Genomic DNA, 19,731 nt, shown 5'->3' with positions numbered 1-19,731 from the left:
GGAAGGAGCGTGGGAATCATGCCAACATACGCCGAGGTACCGGGAGTGGCTGGAATTCGTCTCGCAGTTTGCAGTATACATGCCACTATATCTTAACAAGTAGACACTTGCTAAGACGATGAAGACTTCAACCCAGAGAGTTTGCGAGACTTTCCGTAGCCTTTTCATTCCCAATGGTCGTCCCACATGTGTTTCTTGAGTTCATGTCCATCCCCCCCGAACGAAGGACGCTCGCAGGCTGGGCATTGCCAACGATTGCCTGCGACGCGACATTCCCCCAGATGTTCAGCATCGAAGTGATTGAAGAAGCCGATACGTGTGTCCCAGTATTTCCTGGTGCGTTGCTCATGAGGCTTGCACCCCCAGTTGTTGCCCGGGCAGCCTCTTCGGACAACGGCTGGTTGTACTGGCTCCTTGCCTTTACGTGAAGTGCGCGGTCGCTTCAAGGCTTGTGGGCGCGGGGCCGTGCCCTCGTCGATGGATTCGCGTTTGGCAGCTGGGGGTGGCTTGACGGTCGTGGATGACTCGGCGGTCGGGAGTGGCTCGAAGGTCGAGGGTGCCTCGGAGGTCGAATAAACCAGGGTATTAGCTATCGAGGGTTAGTGTGGATCTTAGTACAATGCTATCTATACTTACCGACGTGTACAACCATCTTCGCGAGATCTTCTGCAGGAAGCACAGCTATAATCGCGAGGTCGTTCAAGTTGCCAGAGTCCAGCATGATGTTGAAGTGTTCAACGTACTTGACAATGTTGTTTGGGTTCGTTCCTCTCTTCAAAAGATGAGATATGGCCTGGATTTGTTGAGCGAGAGAGGTAGGAGGAAGAGGGGCTACGAAGATCGTATGCTGGATCGATCCGTATGCATTGGTGATGCCGTGGACAGCTGCTGCATGCTGATGTTGACTGTATTGAGATGTATCGCATGGCGAGCCAAAGTGTTGGGCTAGGGGTGGTGTAACTGCGTTGACCATTTGGCTGGTGTTGAAGTTGATGCCCACGGTCGGGCTGTTCTCGGTTGTAGTGCCAGGAGATGGTTCTACAGAGGCTGGTGATTCGAACTGACTGGCTATGAATTGACTCGTGTGGTTAGGGAAAGCCATGTTGTTGGACAAAGATAATGGGGGTTTACTGGACTGATGGCGACGTCTCGGTGAATTGTAGTCGGCAAAGCTCGCGTAGGGTGCTGATCAGACCGGCGTCTCCAAAGGTGGGGAAAGAATGTGATGGTACTGATGACCGTGTAGGTATAAGTATTAACGATAGCGAGCGAGAAGCGGAGCTGCCAGACGACTGGGGCAGTGGTAGAGAGGTTGTAGAATGTATCAAAGGAGTGCGTTACATCTCAATGATTGCGAGAGATGCAGAGGAGGTGAGCACATTGGAGTGACTGTGGGGACCGAAGACATTATATGCCAACACCGCGTGTGGTCTGTGTTGGAAGCTGGTTTTGTGACATTTGTCGGACAGGTGTTGAGGATGTGAGCTTCGCCAAGCGATATTTCCGCCCTCCCTAGATTATGCGAAGCACATGGGATCGGATTTTGGCGTGGTACGGACGTTCGCATGCATCATGTAAGAAGTTCTGACGAATGGTGCAACGACATGACTTTTGTTAAGCCCACAACGGGCAACACACAGCGGGGTCAAAACCAGACGGCGCCCGGCTAGCCAAAGTATCTTTGGACCCTTACTCAATTGATTGCCGCCGTTTCATCGAACGGTGAAAGATCGGAGAATGGCACAGGCAATTGTGGTACGGCGTTCGAGATCGCCGTCCCCCGTGCGCCGTGGTTTTTCTTTTCCCCAGTGCGGGTCGGAAAGACGTCCGCGGATGCGCTACCTACGTAGTGCCAGGCACCGCCGTCCCTAAAAACTGGGTGAAGCGTGGCTGGCAGCTGTGGAACTGCCGGCCCAGACCCGGAGTTTTATGACACTATCTAGCAGTGACGAAAGCTCGCATTGAATGACACATGAACTACACGACCGCGAACGCACCTCGAGTTCATCACCCATTAACTGGACTTTGCGATTAGAGTTGCAATGTAATGAATTGTGCGCGGTTTGGGCGTTTCCCGTCGTGGCCACTGCAGTCAGGATCGCGACTGTTGTTGCATATATGAATGCCACGGCTCTTTGGGTTGCTGTTGCCATGAATCTCAGAGCACCTGGGCAGCCATCACCGCCATTGCTATTCAAGCAACACTCACAAAGTTCGTCACGAGGCGCGAAATACACTGTCGCGATGACTTCCACTTGCATCCCGACTGCAGCAGCTTTGGATCGTGCATGGCCCAACGGCGATACATGGGTGAGCCTCGCGGTCGGGATCGTGGCGATCATCGTGGCCATCCTCCAGCTCCTTCTTGGCAGTCGAATCTCTAACGCCATCGGTCGACTGTAAGAATACCTCGCCAGCAAAGCTGTTCTGGGCTGACCTCGATGACAGAACTCCGGGGCCAAACTCGCCGACACCTTGATGCTGGGGTTGGATGGGCGGACAGCAAGTGCGGACCATATCCTGGTGTAGTGCTCGGAGACTTTTTTAGGTTTCAGAGATATCCACGCTTGCTTGAACGGGTTGGGAAGAGAGATGCTAGGGGCTTATCATCAAAGTAGTGGCGCACCTGAATCCAGATAGTCAATACGAACAACTCCACTCGTGTGCTCGACGGCTATGTGTATGAGCTGGACAAGGCTGGACAGCCTTGTGGATTTCCACGAGTACATCGCGGCCTCTGCTGTAGATACGCACATGTAGAGTCTCTGATTTAGTCGTGCATCCAAGCGGAGGGGAAGATGAGTAAGGCATTGTACGCGTAAACCAATCACAGGTTTGCGCAGATACGGTACAAAGTCCGCGGTCTCTTCCTCCCGTCGCAGTCACTGGAACCAGCGGGGTTGCAGGCGTGTCATCCATTTGGGTATGCGAGAGATGGTTCCTGCTCCTGAACCTCTTCGCAGCACGTCTTGAAAAGAGCGGTGACAATCATCGGTGGGCGGTCTTTGACTTGCCCCCATGGCGCCCCCGGAGGAAGCTCCGAGTCCTCCAGGACTGACAACGCGTTTTCGCCGCTCTATCCAGGTGGGTTTCATCCAGCCAATCAGCGATGCTGTCGTCAAGGGTGAGTCAACGAGTCGGCTCGTGTTCTTCCATCCCTTGCTTCATCTCAGCGACAATCTTCGTCTTGGGAACTAGTTGAGGGCTCATGTCGGTGGTACTCCGCCGAAAATCTCAATAGGCGAGCCCAAAGTGCTGTCCAGGTGTAGTCAGGAACAAAGGAACTGGCAGACCAGTGAAAGACGTTGCCGTCCAGGCCCGAGACTATTAATACAGCATGTACAGGGTATGTGACATGCGTCGGCAGCGATTTCCGCTCATCGCAACTTAGTGTCAGACTCTAGGCCCAATGTGGCGTAGTCTAGAGCGAGCCATCGTCTACAAGCTTGCCGGCCACCGTCACCCGCTTCCCCCTTCCCGACCCCAAATCCCTACCAGAACAAGCCAGCGAAGAAGATTTTGCTCTGATTCAGACGCTGACCTGGCCTTGTTTGGCCCTGGCGGGCTGTCGCGAGTCACGTTCCCACGCCTTTCTCAACATTCTTCCCCTCCGTCTCCTCCGAAGCAGCTTGTTGTGCCGATGCAGGCTGAGCAAGTTCCGTTATTCCTGCATGTAGCAAAACACACAGCGGCGGATGTGGTGTGAGACCGAGGGGTGCCATCTAGGAAACGCGTCGCCGGTCTGATCATGGGTATTGTGGTACTGATGTGCAGTTCACTGCACATGTAGGGTGAATGGTATTCTTTACCCTCCCATTAACCCAAAAGGTTACGCGCTGGATCTATCGCGATCCTTCATAAACCGAACACCTTCTTCCACTGGGTTTCCATGTCCTGTAAAGTACACACAACCTCGGTGTATACTGCACTCTGGAGTGCTTCGCCATGGAGGTCATCGTTACACGAGAAGTCGCAATACAGACATTTGCGCACAACCTCCAGGTAGCGAGGCCCTAGCGTCGTGATCGAACGCTGTTGTTCGTCAAGCAGCTTCCTTGCTTCGATGATGTCACATGGCTGGGGTGTACCATCTAGCCCCGGTGCCATGATAATCGACTGGGCGCAGATGTCTAGCAACGCGACGCCGAGCTTAGCCAGGGTGAGGTTACGAATGCCGAAGTTATGCTTAAGATCAAGCATCTTTTGCTGTGACTCAGTGTTCAACGGCGCGTGGTCTGGGAAGCGATTGCTCAGATGTAAGCTGTCCAGTGCATTGGTCATGTTGCTCGCATCCGCATGAGATGGGCTCGTGAAGTACGCTACATCCTGCAGAGTCCATGCCTGCGGCAACCAAAAGGTTGAGTGATATTGGAGAACAGCTTCGGCCAGCTTGTGAGCAAGCGTGATCTTTTGCAACATCTGAAAGCGGTCGACAAGCCCTTTGATGGGCAATGCTCCTTGTCGCCTGGTGCAAGCAAAAACATCATTGGTTGCAAGTTTGCTGGCATCGTAGAACATGAAGCGGGTTGTTGGCTGACTCTTCGCGACTTCGAGAAATCCCACACAACCATCTTGGCATGCTGATGAAGACGAGCGCACCCTCGTCGCATGGCAGCATACGCTTTTGGTTGTCTTTAGGTCTAACATGACGAAGGACTGAGCTTGTGTTGTTACCGTGCTGCTTGATGCGGGCGTTCGAACAGACCTGACGTTGTCTTTGGCATCGCTAGTTCGCACTCTCTTCTTTGATTTGGCTTTGATGGGCGGTGCCTGGGTTTCGACGCGCGATGCATCGTTAGTCCCGCTACGTAACACACTCGCTAGCGCTGGTGGAGGCGGTGTTGGTTCCCTGCATATTGCGAGAGATGTAACGGACCGAATTTGTAGCCATATTGGTATGTCCGTGGAGAGACTACACATTGTCGTTAGAAGACAAGTCTTTGCTTATCTTGCGGATTGCGAAAGACGTCTGCTATGACATACCTTTGGATCGCGGTGTTCGGTTTTGGCTGGCAAGCAATCACAACATCAAGTTGCACACTGTCATGCTCACTTTTGGCGTCCAGCGATAGCTTGGCCTGATGTCCACTGTGCGAGGTGTTCGTGCAAGACCAGGAGTCATGGATCGACTCTCCCAATTGTTGTGAGGCGACGCGGATCTGCTGGTAGCTCCTTGGCACGGCTTTGCGGATGATGCAAGCCGAAGGAACATTGCGACGCTTCTGCATCTTGCGCCTCTGTTTACACAACTTGCCCAGCGACTTGTTCCACTTATCCAACGAATCGAGCTGTTGGAGGTATTCATTCTCCTTGCGAGCTGTGTTGAAGGCATTCCAGAGCTTTCGTGCGAACTCGTGTTGGGACTGTTTCGCGTTGCCCAGGCCGTTCTCGAGCTTGGACAGGCTGTTTCGTGTCTCGCGAAGGATATCGCGTAATCGCGTCACTATATCCTGGCATAGCTGGTAATCTTGCTGCATCAAGTTTCGCAGTCGCTGCTCGATCTCCTTCCCTTGTTCCTGCCAGCTCTCGTGGGTCGGGTTCTCCATCATCTCAGAGACATCGCTCGGATGGGCGATGGTAGACTGCAGCAGAAGGCGGCATTCGTTGCTAAAGTTCGCTGCTGCTACTTCGAATTTCAGCTGGATGTCGTACGCAACTTCTGCGTGTCGTGAGAAGGTCGCCAATCTCCGCTTGGCTGTGCCGTAAGACTTCAGAATCTCGACAACAATGGGCACAACACCGAAGACTAGACCTGCGATTTCGATGCCGGACATGGTGTGAAAGATGGGTCTCAAAAGACATTGGAGTTGTTGAGCCTGGCAAGTCGCACTCCTGACTGAGCGAGGCGCAGTCTGGCCCCTAATGCGATAGGCGCATACCCCTCCAATGCGCAGCCGTCCACAGGTGGCGGCTCAGCCGCGTCGGCATCCTGGCAAAAGCAACATGATCTCAGCTGATGCGCATATCCTAATCCATCATCCTCCTGCTTTTGAGCATTTACTGACCGTGCCCGCAAGGCTCTAATCAATTTCGACTCAGTCGTTTGAACAGGGCGCAGAACGCTCGCAAAGTGCAGATCGCCAACGACAAGCTCGTTGCACACCCTCGACGCAAGACTGGCATTGAACAGAGAAAGCGCGTGTTATTATAGCCAGGAGCCTCACGGGAGAAAGATCACGCATGGAGATCGGGGTGATCCAAGTAGTTGCTACTCATGCTTCCACCAAAAGGCCGTCGTGATGCATCAGCGGCCGAAGAAGGCGGGTTGGTGGGCGACCGCCGGCAGACTGGAAAGGAACGCGCACAAGACACCGCGTCGTCGCCAGCGAGCGAGCCAACAACCTCGTCTGCAACAAAACCGCTAGCAAGGTCTCCAGACGCCCATACCTCCTCCGATTCTGTTCCAAAAAACGATCTACCAGGCCCTTTCGATCGCACAGGCCAAACCGCTCCTCCAGGGTCGTCACCTACAGTTACCACAGCTTTTTGGGAAGATGAAGGCTGCCTCTGTTATCAAGTCGAGACTGGAGGTGTCTGTGTAGCTCGTCGCGACGACAATCACATGATCAACGGCACCAAACTGCTCACGTTGACTGCTATGACAGCAGGCCGCAAAGGCGCTTTGCTAAAGAGTGAGAAGACTAGACACACGGTCAAACTCGGGCCAACACATTTCAAAGGCGTTTGGGTTCCATTCGAGCGCGCCTTGGAGTTGGCGAATGCCGAAAAAATCGTCGAGTTGCTGTATCCCCTGTTCGTGCATGACATTGGGTCACTCGTACATAAAAACTCGGATCAAAAGCTCACGCCTTATTTCGACTATCAACTCCAATCCCAAGAAGTGAAGGAAACGGCTGGGAGTAGCCAAGCTAGAGCAGGTCACTCTTCTTTGACAAAAGACAACGACCAGGATGAACAACCGCTCGCAGTAGACACTGTGCATGATACCGAACTTCTGAAGCCAGGCATTCTTGGGTCACTATTCAGATCCCTCATAGAGACGCTGGGACTCATCATGAAGGAGGTCAGGAGTCAACCTAGTGAAGCTGGGCATTTCACATCTCTAGAGTCAACCTGCGCAGCGTTGCTCTTCTGGGGCAACGACCTTGGATTGCCACAGGGAAAGCTCGATCACAAGCTTCAATACTCTCCTCATCTGCGCGGTACATGCATCACCGTTCTCGAGTCTATCTCCCGCTTTGTCAGCACCTGTAAGTGTACGGTATCAGGGAGACTACATAGGAGTACAACTAACACCGAACAGCTTTAATAGGTTTAGTCATGACTAGAATGCGGCAAGAACAGATCTTACAGTCGTCCGGGATTTTGATACTTTTGAAACACGTCATGAACAATGGCCAACAACAAGGGTTCACTTATTTCCCTGAACAAGACGCGGAAATGCTATGTCAGGTTCTTCGTACGAAGATAGATACGCTTATCATGCTGGCACCTAGCCTGGCCTCACCAACAGAAGAAGTCTCCGACGAGGAGGAACTTCGGGCTATTCAAGACGTCGATGAGACTTTACCGGGAGAAGCCTTCGCCAGAAGTGTTGCGAAAATGTTGCCTCTAGCACCACCAGACATTGTAGCACGATTGGGGACGTTGAACTGCGATCGATACAACCACATCCTACAATTACAACGAGAAGCAACCCGAGAAGAGATGGTAACGACTACGATGGAGAAGATAAGAGATACCTCCCAGAAATCTGGCCTCGATGTCTCTGCGATGGCATCATCAGCCGCGAAAGTCAAAACAGAGCCTATCCACGAACCCTCCATGCTATCTGAAAGCGGTGAAGCGAGGCATGAGCGCGCGCCTTCATTGTCAGTCCGGACTTGCAACATCTGCGGAAAAGACGTGCGATTCAAAGCAACCACCGAATGGAAGTAAGTTAACCCATTCCAATACTACCCTGATCAGGCCAAAACTAATGTCTTTGACCTAGGAAGCACATTTATGATGACGTTCTGGCGTACACTTGTTTCTTCGCCAATTGTCCCGACACTCGCGTCTTCTACGAAGACGGTGAGGGTCTCATGACGCATCTGAAAGACCGCCACGGGATGGACGTTCAAATCTATGATGTGACATGCCCGCTTTGTGTCAAGTTTACTACCGGAGACGAAGAAGTTCTATCACGCCATATAGCGCAGCACATGGAAGAGATCGCTGTTGCCATACTACCTTCTGGTGTTGATGCTGGCGAAGTGGCAGAAGACGACTTAAGAAGCGACGCTATATCATTGAAAGGAGATTGGATACTTCTAAATGAACGTGCAACGTCTCCGATGGACGAAATGCTTCTGAAGCAACGCGAGATGTCTCCAGTATATGAGAAGCTGCAGAAGGAACGTGCAATATCTCCTGAGGTCCTCGAGGAGACGAAATCTTCGAAGAAGGTGGAGCCCAGCGATCAAAAGCCAGTATCAATTCACCAAAATGATCATCTCAAAACCCTGGAGGATCTACATCGAGACAAGAGGGGTGTGCGCTACATTACATTCAAGTACACTCGCAACGGCGTCAAAACAGTCTACGACATTCATCCCGACTTCGAGACAATCAACTGTGAGCCTTTGTCTCATGGCGCCAAGCTCCAAAACTGCATCTATCCAGGTGCTCTCATTTCTAGGAAGGGCCACGAGGATCTGGATACAGAGAGAGAATGGAACTCGATTGGCTGGTCGTTAGCGGATGCTTATCCGTCGCTTCGAGGAAATCGAGGACTACTTCGAAAAGCAGTAGAGACTGTGTTCCGCGTAAGGAATTTCAATAAGGGGAAAACCGCTTTTAATGCCAAGGAGAAAAAGGTGGCTTCATTGACTACCGAAGACTCGCGGAAGAGAGACCCTTGCAGCGCGTGTACAAGCATCGGAGGTGGGTGTTTAGTACTCGAGGGTGCTACGCGGTGTGTCCTGTGCGAGCACTACCAACGAGAATGCGAACTTCCACTCGCAGAGGCTGAGCCGAGCTTCGTGCCACAGTCGCAGGTCATTTTTCCGCCGGACCACATTCGCAGGTCGTTGCGAACGACATCATCGAAAGAAGAGTCAAACATGACCTTTAAGCTGGGTCAGCTGGAAGACGCACCAAACTCCGAAGATTTGATAGGTCAGCCTCGCTCGATGTGGTCGCCCGAGAGATAAATGGGGACACCAACCTGACGATTTGGGAGGCTCTGAAGCTACCCCGGCGTACGTTGCTGTGACCGACACGCTCCTGTCCTGCGTCGTTTTTCGTCAGATACGAAGGCTGAAGGACGGGCGCCTTGACGCAACGTACGCCCGATCTTGTGTATATACGAGACATTGTGACGAGAGAACAATGGAATACTTGGTATCGGGGGCTGTAGATCAAACATCTCGGTGATGGCAAGATGAAAGTCGCAACATGTGCAAAGTCTAGGTGCAGCTTTCCATTCCGATTCCGAGCGGAACGATGACGTCGGCAGCTAAGCCACTTTAGGTAACGCGCTCAATCAGCCCCTCTGCCAGCCTGGGCAGCACTGAGGTGTGGCCTTGCCAGATGCACCGGGGTCAAAGATAATAGAATGACATATATGACAATACCTTTCCAACAATAAGATACAAACAATGCATAGCTTATAGTTCGCGCATTATTAAGTGTATTATTGTACATGTTCATCAGTAAGTAAAGGCGATGCTTTGGTAATATGACGCCTAGAACGTGTGCCGTGATACCTGAGTACACGAGGAGACCATAGCGACGACTGGACGGAAGAATACGCCATCCCGAGGAAGCTATCATTCCAGACATCCAAGAGACGGGAAGCTCAAGTTAGAGATGCGGTATCGGCATCGTATGTACTGTCGTTGAAAGCCCATGGGTCGAGCTCGCTGACACCAGGTTGACCACATCCAGTGTCTGGACACTCCCAGGACTCACCGCAATTCCCCTCCGTCACGATAGTGTTCTGGAAGTGAGCTCCCTGCTTAAAGTAGCAGGTCTGATCCTGTCCGGCTGTCGAACCTTCTTGTAGTCCGTCTTTCGCCACCAGCGAAGCACCCTGAGGTTGCATCGAGGTGGTCGAGGGGACCATGTGCTCAAACCATACATGCATTGCCAGATCTCGGCCGTGAGAAAACGATGTGGTGGTGATAGAGACGATGCCTGGCGACAGTCTCCTCTTCTCACACGCGGGGCATTTGTAGCCATCAGGCGTTTCGTAATCTTCCAGGTGGGTCTCGAAGTGTATTCCGAACTCCTTCTTCGACCTCCAGTACCTGTGTTTTCGCTCCTGACACCTGCCTCCGTCACCCAGGCATCCGTATACACGAGCCGGCGGCGTGTTGATTGTCGCATCCATCGCATCCTTCATCTTTGCTCGCTTACTCCTTTGGCTTGGGTCTGCGTGCGTGGGAGAATGGTCAAGCCTTTCCTCGAGAGGTTCGCGCTTAATTGTCGGGAGATCCCCAGCGATGGTAGGTCTTGAGTAAGCCACTGACGTGTATTAGCATGATGGTGTTGGAATTAGAAATCCGCCATATACATACCGATATTCTCAACTCTCTTTGTAAGTTCTTCCGATGGTATCTCCGCCATAATGGCAAGATCATGGTAATTTCCAGATAGCGTGATGATTCTGAAGTTTTCAACATAATGAGGTATGTGTTTTGGGTCTGTACCCCTTCTCAGGAAGTCATATATGGCCTGGTCCTGCCTCTGCGTCGTGGCAGCCTCCGTAGGTTGCGGGTATAGAGGTGGAACCGGCCCAAGGTGGAGATCCCCCGCCAAGCTCGAATGAATGCCCCCGGTTTGGTTTGGTTCGTATGTTTCGGCAGTTCCATGCACAGAAGATGTATGCAAGTATTGACTCGTTTGGATCCGCTGTGTTGTAAGTCCGACTTTGTCATCGCTATGACCTGGTGTCATACGTCCCATTGTCGAAAGGGCTTTGACTGTGACTGAGTTGTCATCATGGGCTGTTTCGTGTCCGTACGTACTGCAATGAGAGGATGCAGCAGAGTAACAACGAGGTGCCTGGGAGTCACTACCATGCCGATGGGATCGTTCAGGTTCAGCCATGAAAGCAAAGATCCAGCCCGGTATATGGTGGTAGATGTCGAAAGAGAAGGGAAAAGGTATGCAGCACGGTCCAAGAAGGATGGTATCCAGGCAGGCCTACGGGGAGATGTAGACGTTGGCGGATCAGGATGGTGGCGAGTGAAGAATAGGCCGTATGTTCATACATGTCCTGATTTTATGGAGGAAGACCAAATATATAGGGCGGACTATCTGCGTCAGGACCGACCGAGCCATTGAATGGAATGAAAGTGTTGTAATTGATAGCAGTATTGTATGAAGGCTCTTGCATCGAGCCCGAGGCCGCTGCGGCGCACTATCGATTGGATGGTTTCTGAAATGTTTCATGAGTACGGATCCCGGATAATGCTTCAGTACGAGCCTTGTATTCAACACCAATTCTATGACTCGATGCTGACAATGGATATGCATTACCACATGAGGCGAGCTGTTGACTTTGTGTATGTGAGAGGGTTGGTAGCTGATGTGGAAAGATTTCATCTGATGCGGCCATGTCTCGTTTGAAACTCGACCCTGACGCCATGGACGAAGTTGTGGCTTGGCTAGGTACTGGAGGACACAGGGCGTTCGGATGTTGCGTTGGCGAGCGTCCATAGGTAGGTAAGCGAAATTGGTTTGCGGTCGACTGGTCCTTACCACAGCCAACCGAGGCGGACAACCTGGGGTATGCTGGCCTGCGCGTGCGCTAGAACACTGCTGTCGAAACTTTTGTCCAAAGTCTTTGCCTGAATTGCGCAACTCTATCCGAGTTTATGCGCATCTGAAAGCTTCTTCTTGGAAGCCTCCAGGGCTCGCTCGGAAAGCACCTGGGCACCTGGACATGCTTTATCCGTACACGCGCCGAACCCTGGCCCTGACAGATTACACGTGCTGCGCAGAGCTATCCGCAAAGACTAAACCCGATTTAGCCTGGATCCACATGCCCTTTTAGGCTTTACAACTTTTACAGCGTAAGCAATCCAAGGATTAAGGCTGCAGAGAACCGCCCGGGCGGTGTGACGGCCAGCGAACAGACCTCGGGAATGCGCGAAAGGGGGGCCGGGCACGATCAAGATGGCAATGAACGTACGATGCCTGCGGCTGGATCAGATCTTGAATGCCATGCGCAGTGACATGCAAGGCAAATGTAGTCTGCTTCTCGCGGTCTTCTTTATCAGATTCGTTTCATCTTCGAGCGCATTCTCAGCTGCACAATATCTGGATAGACTCAATAAACTTGCCATAAAACATAGACGGTCGCTAATTACAGCTTCACAAAGCCAAACAGTTACCGGCGGGTGATCCACTTAAATCAAGTACAAGTGCGGGCAGTGGAGATGACAGCTGCAACTCCCGCCCCAGGCCCTTGTAGCGCTTGCAGTCTGGATGAGCGATGCGCGCGAAGCAACCTGCACGCACACCGCAAAGATTAGAGTTTAGTCCCGCCGTCTCTTAATTTTCCGCTTTGGCCTTGTGTGCCTGCCACCGACCCATTAGTAGCCGAGATCACGTGCGACGGCAGCGACGATCATCCACGGGTCTCACGTCCTGCTACATAGTGCCGAAATTCAGGACGAACGTGGCTTACTAGAAACCCGATTTTGCCGGTCCCTTTCTCAGCCCTAAACTTCACACATCTCGTTCCAAACACCTTCCAAGCCGGCATTTCGTCATCTTACCAAAATGGGATGCTTCGAGAACACTTGGCAAGAAGAAAATCACGTGGCGTCGCCAGATGCAGCTGGATTACAGTGTGATAGACAGCACATGCGCCAATACTTTTTCCCATGGCAACATACTTGTTGCAAATGCTTCACATTTTACTCGATCATATCACAGTCGTGTCTGTGCCTTTATGTCTTCATTGAGAGCTGGAGTAGTTCAACCTTTGCCCAAGACCCTGCAATTCACGGCCTCTTCTACTAGTCCAAGGCCACTTCCGTTTCCATCTGATCCTCCACCTCCTCTACACCCTTATCTTTCCCCTTCCCTACGACCTGCCCAACCCCCTCTTCCGCAACCCCATCTTCGTCTCCATCCGCCTTCTCATCCGCTCTCTCCCGCATAATCCGCTCTTGCTCCTCCCCTGAGACTCTCCCACTGATATCAGGAACAAGCACCTCTCCTTCCTTCCTGCGCCTGAAAATCTGCACTCTCCCTCCCTCTTCATCTTCCAGTTCAGGTTTCGCTGCGGCCTTTTCTTTCTTCCTTCCTTTCCTCTTGCTCTTTCCCGCTTTTTCATCTTGTTCTTCGACATTCTCGTCCCGGAAACGTGCCTCCAGCTCATCCATGAACTCCGGGAATGCCACCACATTGTGTTTTGCTTGCTCTTCATCGTATGTACCGTAACCTTCTTTGTAGTCATGCGTCCAGGTATCGTGGTGATATCCGGTGTTCCAGCGGTCGGGTGGGAAGTAGACGTGAAACTCCTTATACCACAGAACCTCCGCGCTCTGAGGCGCACCGGATTTCTTCTTACTCGTGTCACCTTCAGTGGTTTCCTCGTTCGCCTTGCTCTTCATCTTCTTCCCTTCTGTGGTAGCGGTGTTGCTATCTGTGGTCTTCGGTCGTTTTTTCTGCTGCGTTGCACCGTAGTCATTGAAACGCAGCGTGTAGTCGTGCTTGAAACGGTAGTATTCGACATGGGGAGGTGCGTCGCCGTCCTGTTCCCTGAGGTGGAGGATAAGGTCGACGTATCCCTTTTTGTCGCGGATCACTCGTAAGGTGCTTTGAGGACCGAATGTCAGCTTCGCGTTAGATGAATGGTGCTCGTGGACGTATGGGAATGGTACTAGAGCTTGATTAGCATCATGTAGTCTCTGCGAAGAGGTGTTAGGTGGCAGTGTATAGTACTTACCGTCGCTGGAGTCTCCGGGACCAATACCAGATGCATCGGTAACACCTGATGAGTCGATGAATGGGAGTCTCTTCTCCTGGTCATCACCTCCCTGATACTCTGAAGCAGACTCCACCATCATACCGAGCTTCTTCCTGCGTACATCGTCCTCTCCTGATTCAGGGACAAAAGGTGGGATCGGTTTGGCAAGCTCCTCCTCGGACTCGTCCGGGGCACTCAGCATCCTCATATAACTTGGAATGTGTTGATCAACACTGTCGGTAGGATGTATGTAAATAGTGGTCTGTTGGCCCCCAGGTGGGGTATGATGCACCGCAACCGTCTGCTCTAGCTGTGCGGGTATAGCAATGACGTTGTGGGGACCATCGGTGATCAAAAGGGCCTGATCTTTCGGCATGCGAGCAGTGTCTGGCGTCCGGTCCCATGTAGAGTCCCATACCGGGTAGATGTGGCTGTCATTTTCGCCGTATCTGACTACCGACGTTTGACCGTTGTCGTTCTTGGGATCAATGGCAATGTACAGTCCTGGGACCTTGTGTACAAAGTACTCCGTGTGGTCGGCTTCTTCGCCCTGCTTGCTTGTGTTGTTAGCCTCCTCCATGTTCAGATAGTGGAAGTGGAAAGTGGTCGTGTCGTGAATGCCGACAAGGATGCGCGGAGAACGTCTCTATAATTCGTGAGCAAAGTGAGAAGCTTGCTAAAACCGCTCGTGACGCTTGTGCATGATCACACCCTATGATACACCGTGTCAGTAGCAATCGTCAGATAATAGATGGCATGCGGAAGACCTCTGTCGCTGCAAATGTCGATTATTATTGTGGTGTATATGATCCTTGAGTAGTTACGATACCAATTCGTTTCCTCATCACGATAACTTCCGGCTGTCATCTACATTCTGCCGTATCGCAAAGGGCAGTAGGTCTTGAGTGTACATGAAGCGTAGGGCCAGACCGAGGATGTGCCGAAGTCGCCCAATCATTCGATCTCAGGCGCGATGGGATCGCACTCTGTATGTCGGTCGTCGTAAGACGTTGCTGACATTGCGTCCAAAGATTGACCTTCGAGATTCTCATACGCCGACTCGATCGTCGCGCTACAGGGTCTCTGCGCAGAATTCCTTCCATTACCCTGCGTCGCATTGCGGCATGTCTCTGCCAACCCACCCATGACCCCTCCAACCCATGGCGTATATGCCGACAACCTGCACAATATATACAATAGCGTGCCATCTCAAAAACGCCTTTGGGGTATCAAACGCCGTACAATGCCGTAAAATCGTGCAGGAAAGATATATCATGTCGTCGTTTCGTCCATTCCATCTCAGCAGCCGCGCTCAAGGATTCGAATGAACGAAACGTGCGCCCTGGCAAGGCGAGCGAGCCTGCTTGAAAGCTTTTATCCTGCCTAGCATCCACCCAGACACCCATGAGCGCTCACCCTCGCGGCTCTGGTGGTGGCCTAATCGGATGGAGTATCCGAGGCGGCATTCGATGCCGTCGTGTTCGAACTGGAGACAGCGGCCGTCTTTCGCGCAGGCCCGTTGGCATTTGTCGAAGGACTTGGAGGCTGTCTTGCCTTTTCGGTATGTGACGTCTTCGGACATGTTGGACCAGTCTTCGGCCCTCTCCTGCAAGTGTGGCTCGATCATCGTGAAGAGCTCTTCGAACATGAGCGGCCGTTCGGGATGCGATCGCGCTTGTTCCCATTGGGAGAGTCGTGTAAAGTCGTCTTCGCCGAGGTGGTGCATCGTCATGATGGCTTCGCACCACTGCTCGTTGTCAAAGCGCATGCTGAAGGGCTTCTCGCCGTTGAACATGGGCCAGTATCCGCGGAGGGAGACTCCGCTCTTCTTCAGCACCTGCGCTAGCATCTCGTCCCCGCAGCATTGCTTCTTGACGTCGACGCCGAAGAAGTGTGTCCCGGGGAAGTGCTTGTTCTCGCCAAACATCCTGCCCAGCGCCATGATCTTGTCCAGCGCCGCGCGCGATAGCACGAAGCCAGTCCCACCATGTGCGAAGGTGGTCTTCTTCTTGGGCCAAACGGGGGATCCGAAATAGTGGGCCGTCTTGGGGTTGAAATTGGAGAGGAAGCGGTAGAGGTTGTCGTAGTTGACGTAGGTGTCGAGTTCCAGGAAGACATACCACTCCGACTCGGGCCGCATGTATGACGTCCACTCCATCATGGGCAGGAACTTGTACTTGTCCAGCCGCCACCCCTCCTCCGTCTTGTCCTGGGTGCTGTTCGTGGCCTGTATGCGGTCGTATACGTCAAAGTCGGGGTTGTTGAACTTGTACTCCGGGCGCAGGTGGGCGAGGGCGTCGGCAATCTCGAAGCCGTTGAGCGAGTCCTTGCGGTCCGAGAAGATGAGCAGGTCCTGCTTGCACCTTCCCAATCGGTTGAGATACAGCGGCAGCTGGGTCGCGACTTCCCCGGCGCCAATCTTCAGCACAATGGTGACGCGCTCCATGACGCCGGCGGTGAAGGGCGAGCACTCCTCACCAAAGTGCACCGGAGCGACGGGCGCGGGCCCAGCGGGAGGGGGCCGCTCCTGCAGTATGTCGTAGCCGCGCTCGCCCCGCCATAGCCGGAAGACAAGGGAGGTGAAGAGGAAGGTCACGAGGGTTATGGCGACGCACACGAGGCGCAACGGCGTCAATCGCACCCTCATGGTGGTGGTGGTGCGAGACTGAGTCCGTCATGTTTGCATGAGCGGGCCTGGCGCGCGCAAATTGGCGCTAGTCCCAGCTCCAATCCGGCTAGCCGGCCGTTCTATGCGCGCCTCCGCGGGCGGCCTCGAACGTCTCTCCGACATCACCATCACGAGTATCATGGTAACACCAACTTTGCTTTCAGCCTATGAACACAACTCCTACCATAGCCATCAGTGCCTCACCACGCCTTCTAAATCGCCATCTTGACCTGCCAAGACTCACCCCCGCCAGACACCCGGAACTCAAGCGAGCTAATCTTCTCTCCATCAATTCCACCCCGGAGACGCAGACGCGTCAAGATCCCTCCAAAGTAGTCCACCCGGTTTCGATTGCAGGACGATATGTAGCGCGCAGCCTCTGGCTTCATGACTAACGTCAACACCCAATCCATCGCATGCCTACGCACACCAGAGGAAGCATGACACGACACTGGCTGTGCGCGTAGGGTAAGAGCATTCATATCTTTAAGCCACAAACCGAATCCCAAGAGTGACGGAACATGATTAATCGCCTCAAAAAGACTGATCGGCCTGTTCTCAATAAAGACCTCGGCCTTGGGGTGACCACGCAGCCACTCGCCTAGCCATTTGAGGTCGACACTGGTGTTTGGTCCCCAGCCGTGATCGCGACTGAGTCCGACGAGTAGCTTACAGGCGGGAAGGGGAGCAAAGACCGACGTATCACCATAGAATGTCCGGAGGAAGCGTTCTACTAGCACAAAGTGGATACGAGTCTTGACCGAGCCAAAGTACAAAGGCATGTACTCCGACCGAGTGGTTCGGCATACAGTGCCCAAACCGAGCGCTGTCGACAGTCCGACGCCTGAGAGGCAGTAACCATATATCCGGTTACGTAGTTCTGGAACAATGATTAGCAAAGTGCCCGCAAGCTCACCGTCATCACCTACCACCGGGAAGATCTAGGAAGCCTTTGGGTTTCGAGATGCCTGAGGTCTTCGTTTGTGGTGCGTGCGCGTTCATTGATTCAAGAGCGGTGCTCGAAGGTCTTTTGCCCGACATCTCCATGTCGTCAGGTACGATGCTATTGTTATCCAAGGATTTGCAAGCGTGCGTGGTCGATTTGGAATGAAGAGTCAAGAGATATACGGTTGAAGGTATGGAAGCACGTTTCCAAGTTGTCGCCCTCGGAGGGTGTCATTATATCAGCGATGTGCACAACATACAGCTTTCAACAATACCTTTCACCCGGCCTTTCGTCAATTCAGTGTCGAGTGAAACGAAAAGTACATCGTCATCTCTCAGTTCGCCCAGAGTCTAACTGTACATTGGTTGCTAGCAGTATGTTCATTGTGCGATTTGTGCTGGAAGAAAGTTTCACTCTCTATCAACAGTCAAAGTAAGTATAATCGGCCGTTCACAATACAAGCGCGAACACAAGAGCACAGCCGGTTGTGTGGTGTAGTGAGCCGCCAGGTTAATGACACTACCTGGTTGTACGCGGATTTGTCAACAGTATTTTGATACCATGGTTGATGAAACCTAGACGAACACTGGCCACCCACACATAGTGACTTAACAACCCACCAATGTATACACTCAAACAACTGGTGAGAAGACTCCAGCTTCGAGCTCGAAGCCCAGCAACCCAGAAGGCAGTGTTTCTATACACTTGCGTGAGCGAGCATAGGAGCGAACTAATCGCTGGTGATTGAGATCGGTCCGGGCTCACGCCTTTCCCTGTTGGGAATACGCTAACGTTTTAGCTCGTCAGCCCCGAAACTTCCTTCCAGTTCTCACGTCCATTGTTTGCCATACCTTACATTCAGCAGCTCTACACAAGGTATTTTCGGGGCTCTGGTTTCATGCGCAACTGCCCCTGTACATAGCATATGTCCGTCTCTAGCTCGACTTTAGTAGATTGAAGGCAACAACCACTATCTGTCCCTGGACCTCTCAATCATCAACCCCAGCCCGTGCGCAGAGCGCCAACCACAGCCAAGATGGCGCCTTCGTTCCCAGAACAAGTTAATCATGATCTATCAGCTTGCAACCCGTCGCTGACACACTTCAGAATGCTGTCGTCGCCGCAGTTCACATTCTTCGTTGGTGAAGAGCGCGCGCCGGTAGTCGCTCACGCCCAGGTCATGGCAAGTCTATCGAAGCCCTTCGACCGTCTCATCAACGGTGCGATGAGAGAGTCAGAAGAGAAATGCGCTACGTTGCCTGAAGTCAAGAAAGATATTTTTCTTCGCCTTGTTGAGTTCGCATATCTTGGCGACTATACGACAGGCTCTTACCTAAACGATGCACAAAGCTCAGAGGACGCAGAGGCGATGGAAGAAGAAGAAGATGACGATGAAGAAGACAGTGCAGACGATGAGGAGGAGGAACAGAATGCTGAAGAAGGTGCAGAAGACGCAGAAGAACACGATCTGGATGCTGTATACCTGCGAGTCCTTGCTGAAGAACCGCTGGACGAAATCATCGACGAAATCAAGGGTACGAAGAGCGGCAGCCTTTTTGAGGAGTTTGTTGAGAACACCTACGCGCTTAACCTCCGCACGTCTCACGCCGCGGACACGGTCGCCGTGGACTATTCCGCACAGCGCGTAGGAGACAGTGAACGTGGGCACAAAGCCATCTTCCTCAACGCCAAGATGTACTGTCTCGCCGATTACTACATGATCCTCCCATTAAAGGATCTGGCCCTGTACAAACTCCACGAGGCACTCAAGCTGTGCATGCATCGCGACTTCCTCAAGACACGTGAGCGCATCGATGACATCGTTGCTTTGGTCAATTTCGCGTATTCCAGTGAAAACACCCAGGACGAGGATCCGCTACGGGAGGAAGTACTGGAGTACGTGATTGTTCACATAGATGCCCTGGGTGCAACACCGGCTTTCCAAGAGCTGTTGGTTGGTCAAGCGCAGTTGGCGGCTGATTTGGTCCTTCAATTCAGCGAGGAACGTCGCCGCAAGATGGCCGGTGCGGGAGCTGCGCCTAAGTATTACAACGGAAAGCATCTTGCTGTCGCTTGGAAGAACATGGAGAATGAGTAGAAGCCTGGGTCGAGACGGATTAGGTATTGTCTGGATCTGATACTAATCTGCGAAGATGAGAAGCGTGATGCTGCATTTGACGACGCCGA

The 19,731-nt window shown here is 52.6% G+C and overlaps 6 protein-coding genes across 6 annotated transcripts; 2 read left to right on the top strand and 4 right to left on the bottom strand.

The window, feature by feature from the left end:
• Positions 1-164: 164 nt before the first annotated feature.
• Positions 165-973, bottom strand: J4E90_010535 (uncharacterized protein; the record flags this gene model as incomplete). The annotated part of the gene is made up of 2 exons (XM_051440047.1): positions 165-589; positions 637-973. The coding sequence occupies 2 exons, from the start codon at positions 971-973 to the stop codon at positions 165-167; spliced, it is 762 nt and encodes a 253-aa protein (XP_051286089.1).
• Positions 974-3,855: 2,882 nt separating this feature from the next.
• J4E90_010534 (uncharacterized protein) lies at positions 3,856-5,774 on the bottom strand (the record flags this gene model as incomplete). Its single annotated transcript, XM_051440046.1, has 2 exons — positions 3,856-4,804; positions 4,984-5,774. The coding sequence occupies 2 exons, from the start codon at positions 5,772-5,774 to the stop codon at positions 3,856-3,858; spliced, it is 1,740 nt and encodes a 579-aa protein (XP_051286088.1).
• Positions 5,775-7,443: 1,669 nt separating this feature from the next.
• J4E90_010533 (uncharacterized protein) lies at positions 7,444-9,155 on the top strand (the record flags this gene model as incomplete). Its single annotated transcript, XM_051440045.1, has 2 exons — positions 7,444-7,895; positions 7,955-9,155. 2 exons carry the CDS (start codon positions 7,444-7,446, stop codon positions 9,153-9,155), a joined length of 1,653 nt encoding a protein of 550 aa, XP_051286087.1.
• A 3,819-nt stretch (positions 9,156-12,974) lies between these two features.
• On the bottom strand, positions 12,975-14,510 carry J4E90_010532 (uncharacterized protein; the record flags this gene model as incomplete). The annotated part of the gene is made up of 2 exons (XM_051440044.1): positions 12,975-13,843; positions 13,910-14,510. The coding sequence occupies 2 exons, from the start codon at positions 14,508-14,510 to the stop codon at positions 12,975-12,977; spliced, it is 1,470 nt and encodes a 489-aa protein (XP_051286086.1).
• Positions 14,511-15,242: 732 nt separating this feature from the next.
• On the bottom strand, positions 15,243-16,577 carry J4E90_010531 (uncharacterized protein; the record flags this gene model as incomplete). The annotated part of the gene is made up of 1 exon (XM_051440043.1): positions 15,243-16,577. One exon carries the CDS (start codon positions 16,575-16,577, stop codon positions 15,243-15,245), a length of 1,335 nt encoding a protein of 444 aa, XP_051286085.1.
• A 1,589-nt stretch (positions 16,578-18,166) lies between these two features.
• On the top strand, positions 18,167-19,642 carry J4E90_010530 (uncharacterized protein; the record flags this gene model as incomplete). The annotated part of the gene is made up of 3 exons (XM_051440042.1): positions 18,167-18,187; positions 18,344-18,420; positions 18,652-19,642. 3 exons carry the CDS (start codon positions 18,167-18,169, stop codon positions 19,640-19,642), a joined length of 1,089 nt encoding a protein of 362 aa, XP_051286084.1.
• Between the last annotated feature and the right edge of the window lie 89 nt (positions 19,643-19,731).

This window comes from Alternaria incomplexa (assembly GCF_024043165.1).
Source record: "Alternaria incomplexa strain BMP 0042 chromosome Unknown scaffold_23, whole genome shotgun sequence".
Taxonomy (NCBI): Eukaryota; Fungi; Ascomycota; class Dothideomycetes; order Pleosporales; family Pleosporaceae; genus Alternaria; species Alternaria incomplexa.
Note: the sequence above shows the minus strand (reverse complement) of the source record. Positions and strands in the feature narration are given on the sequence as shown.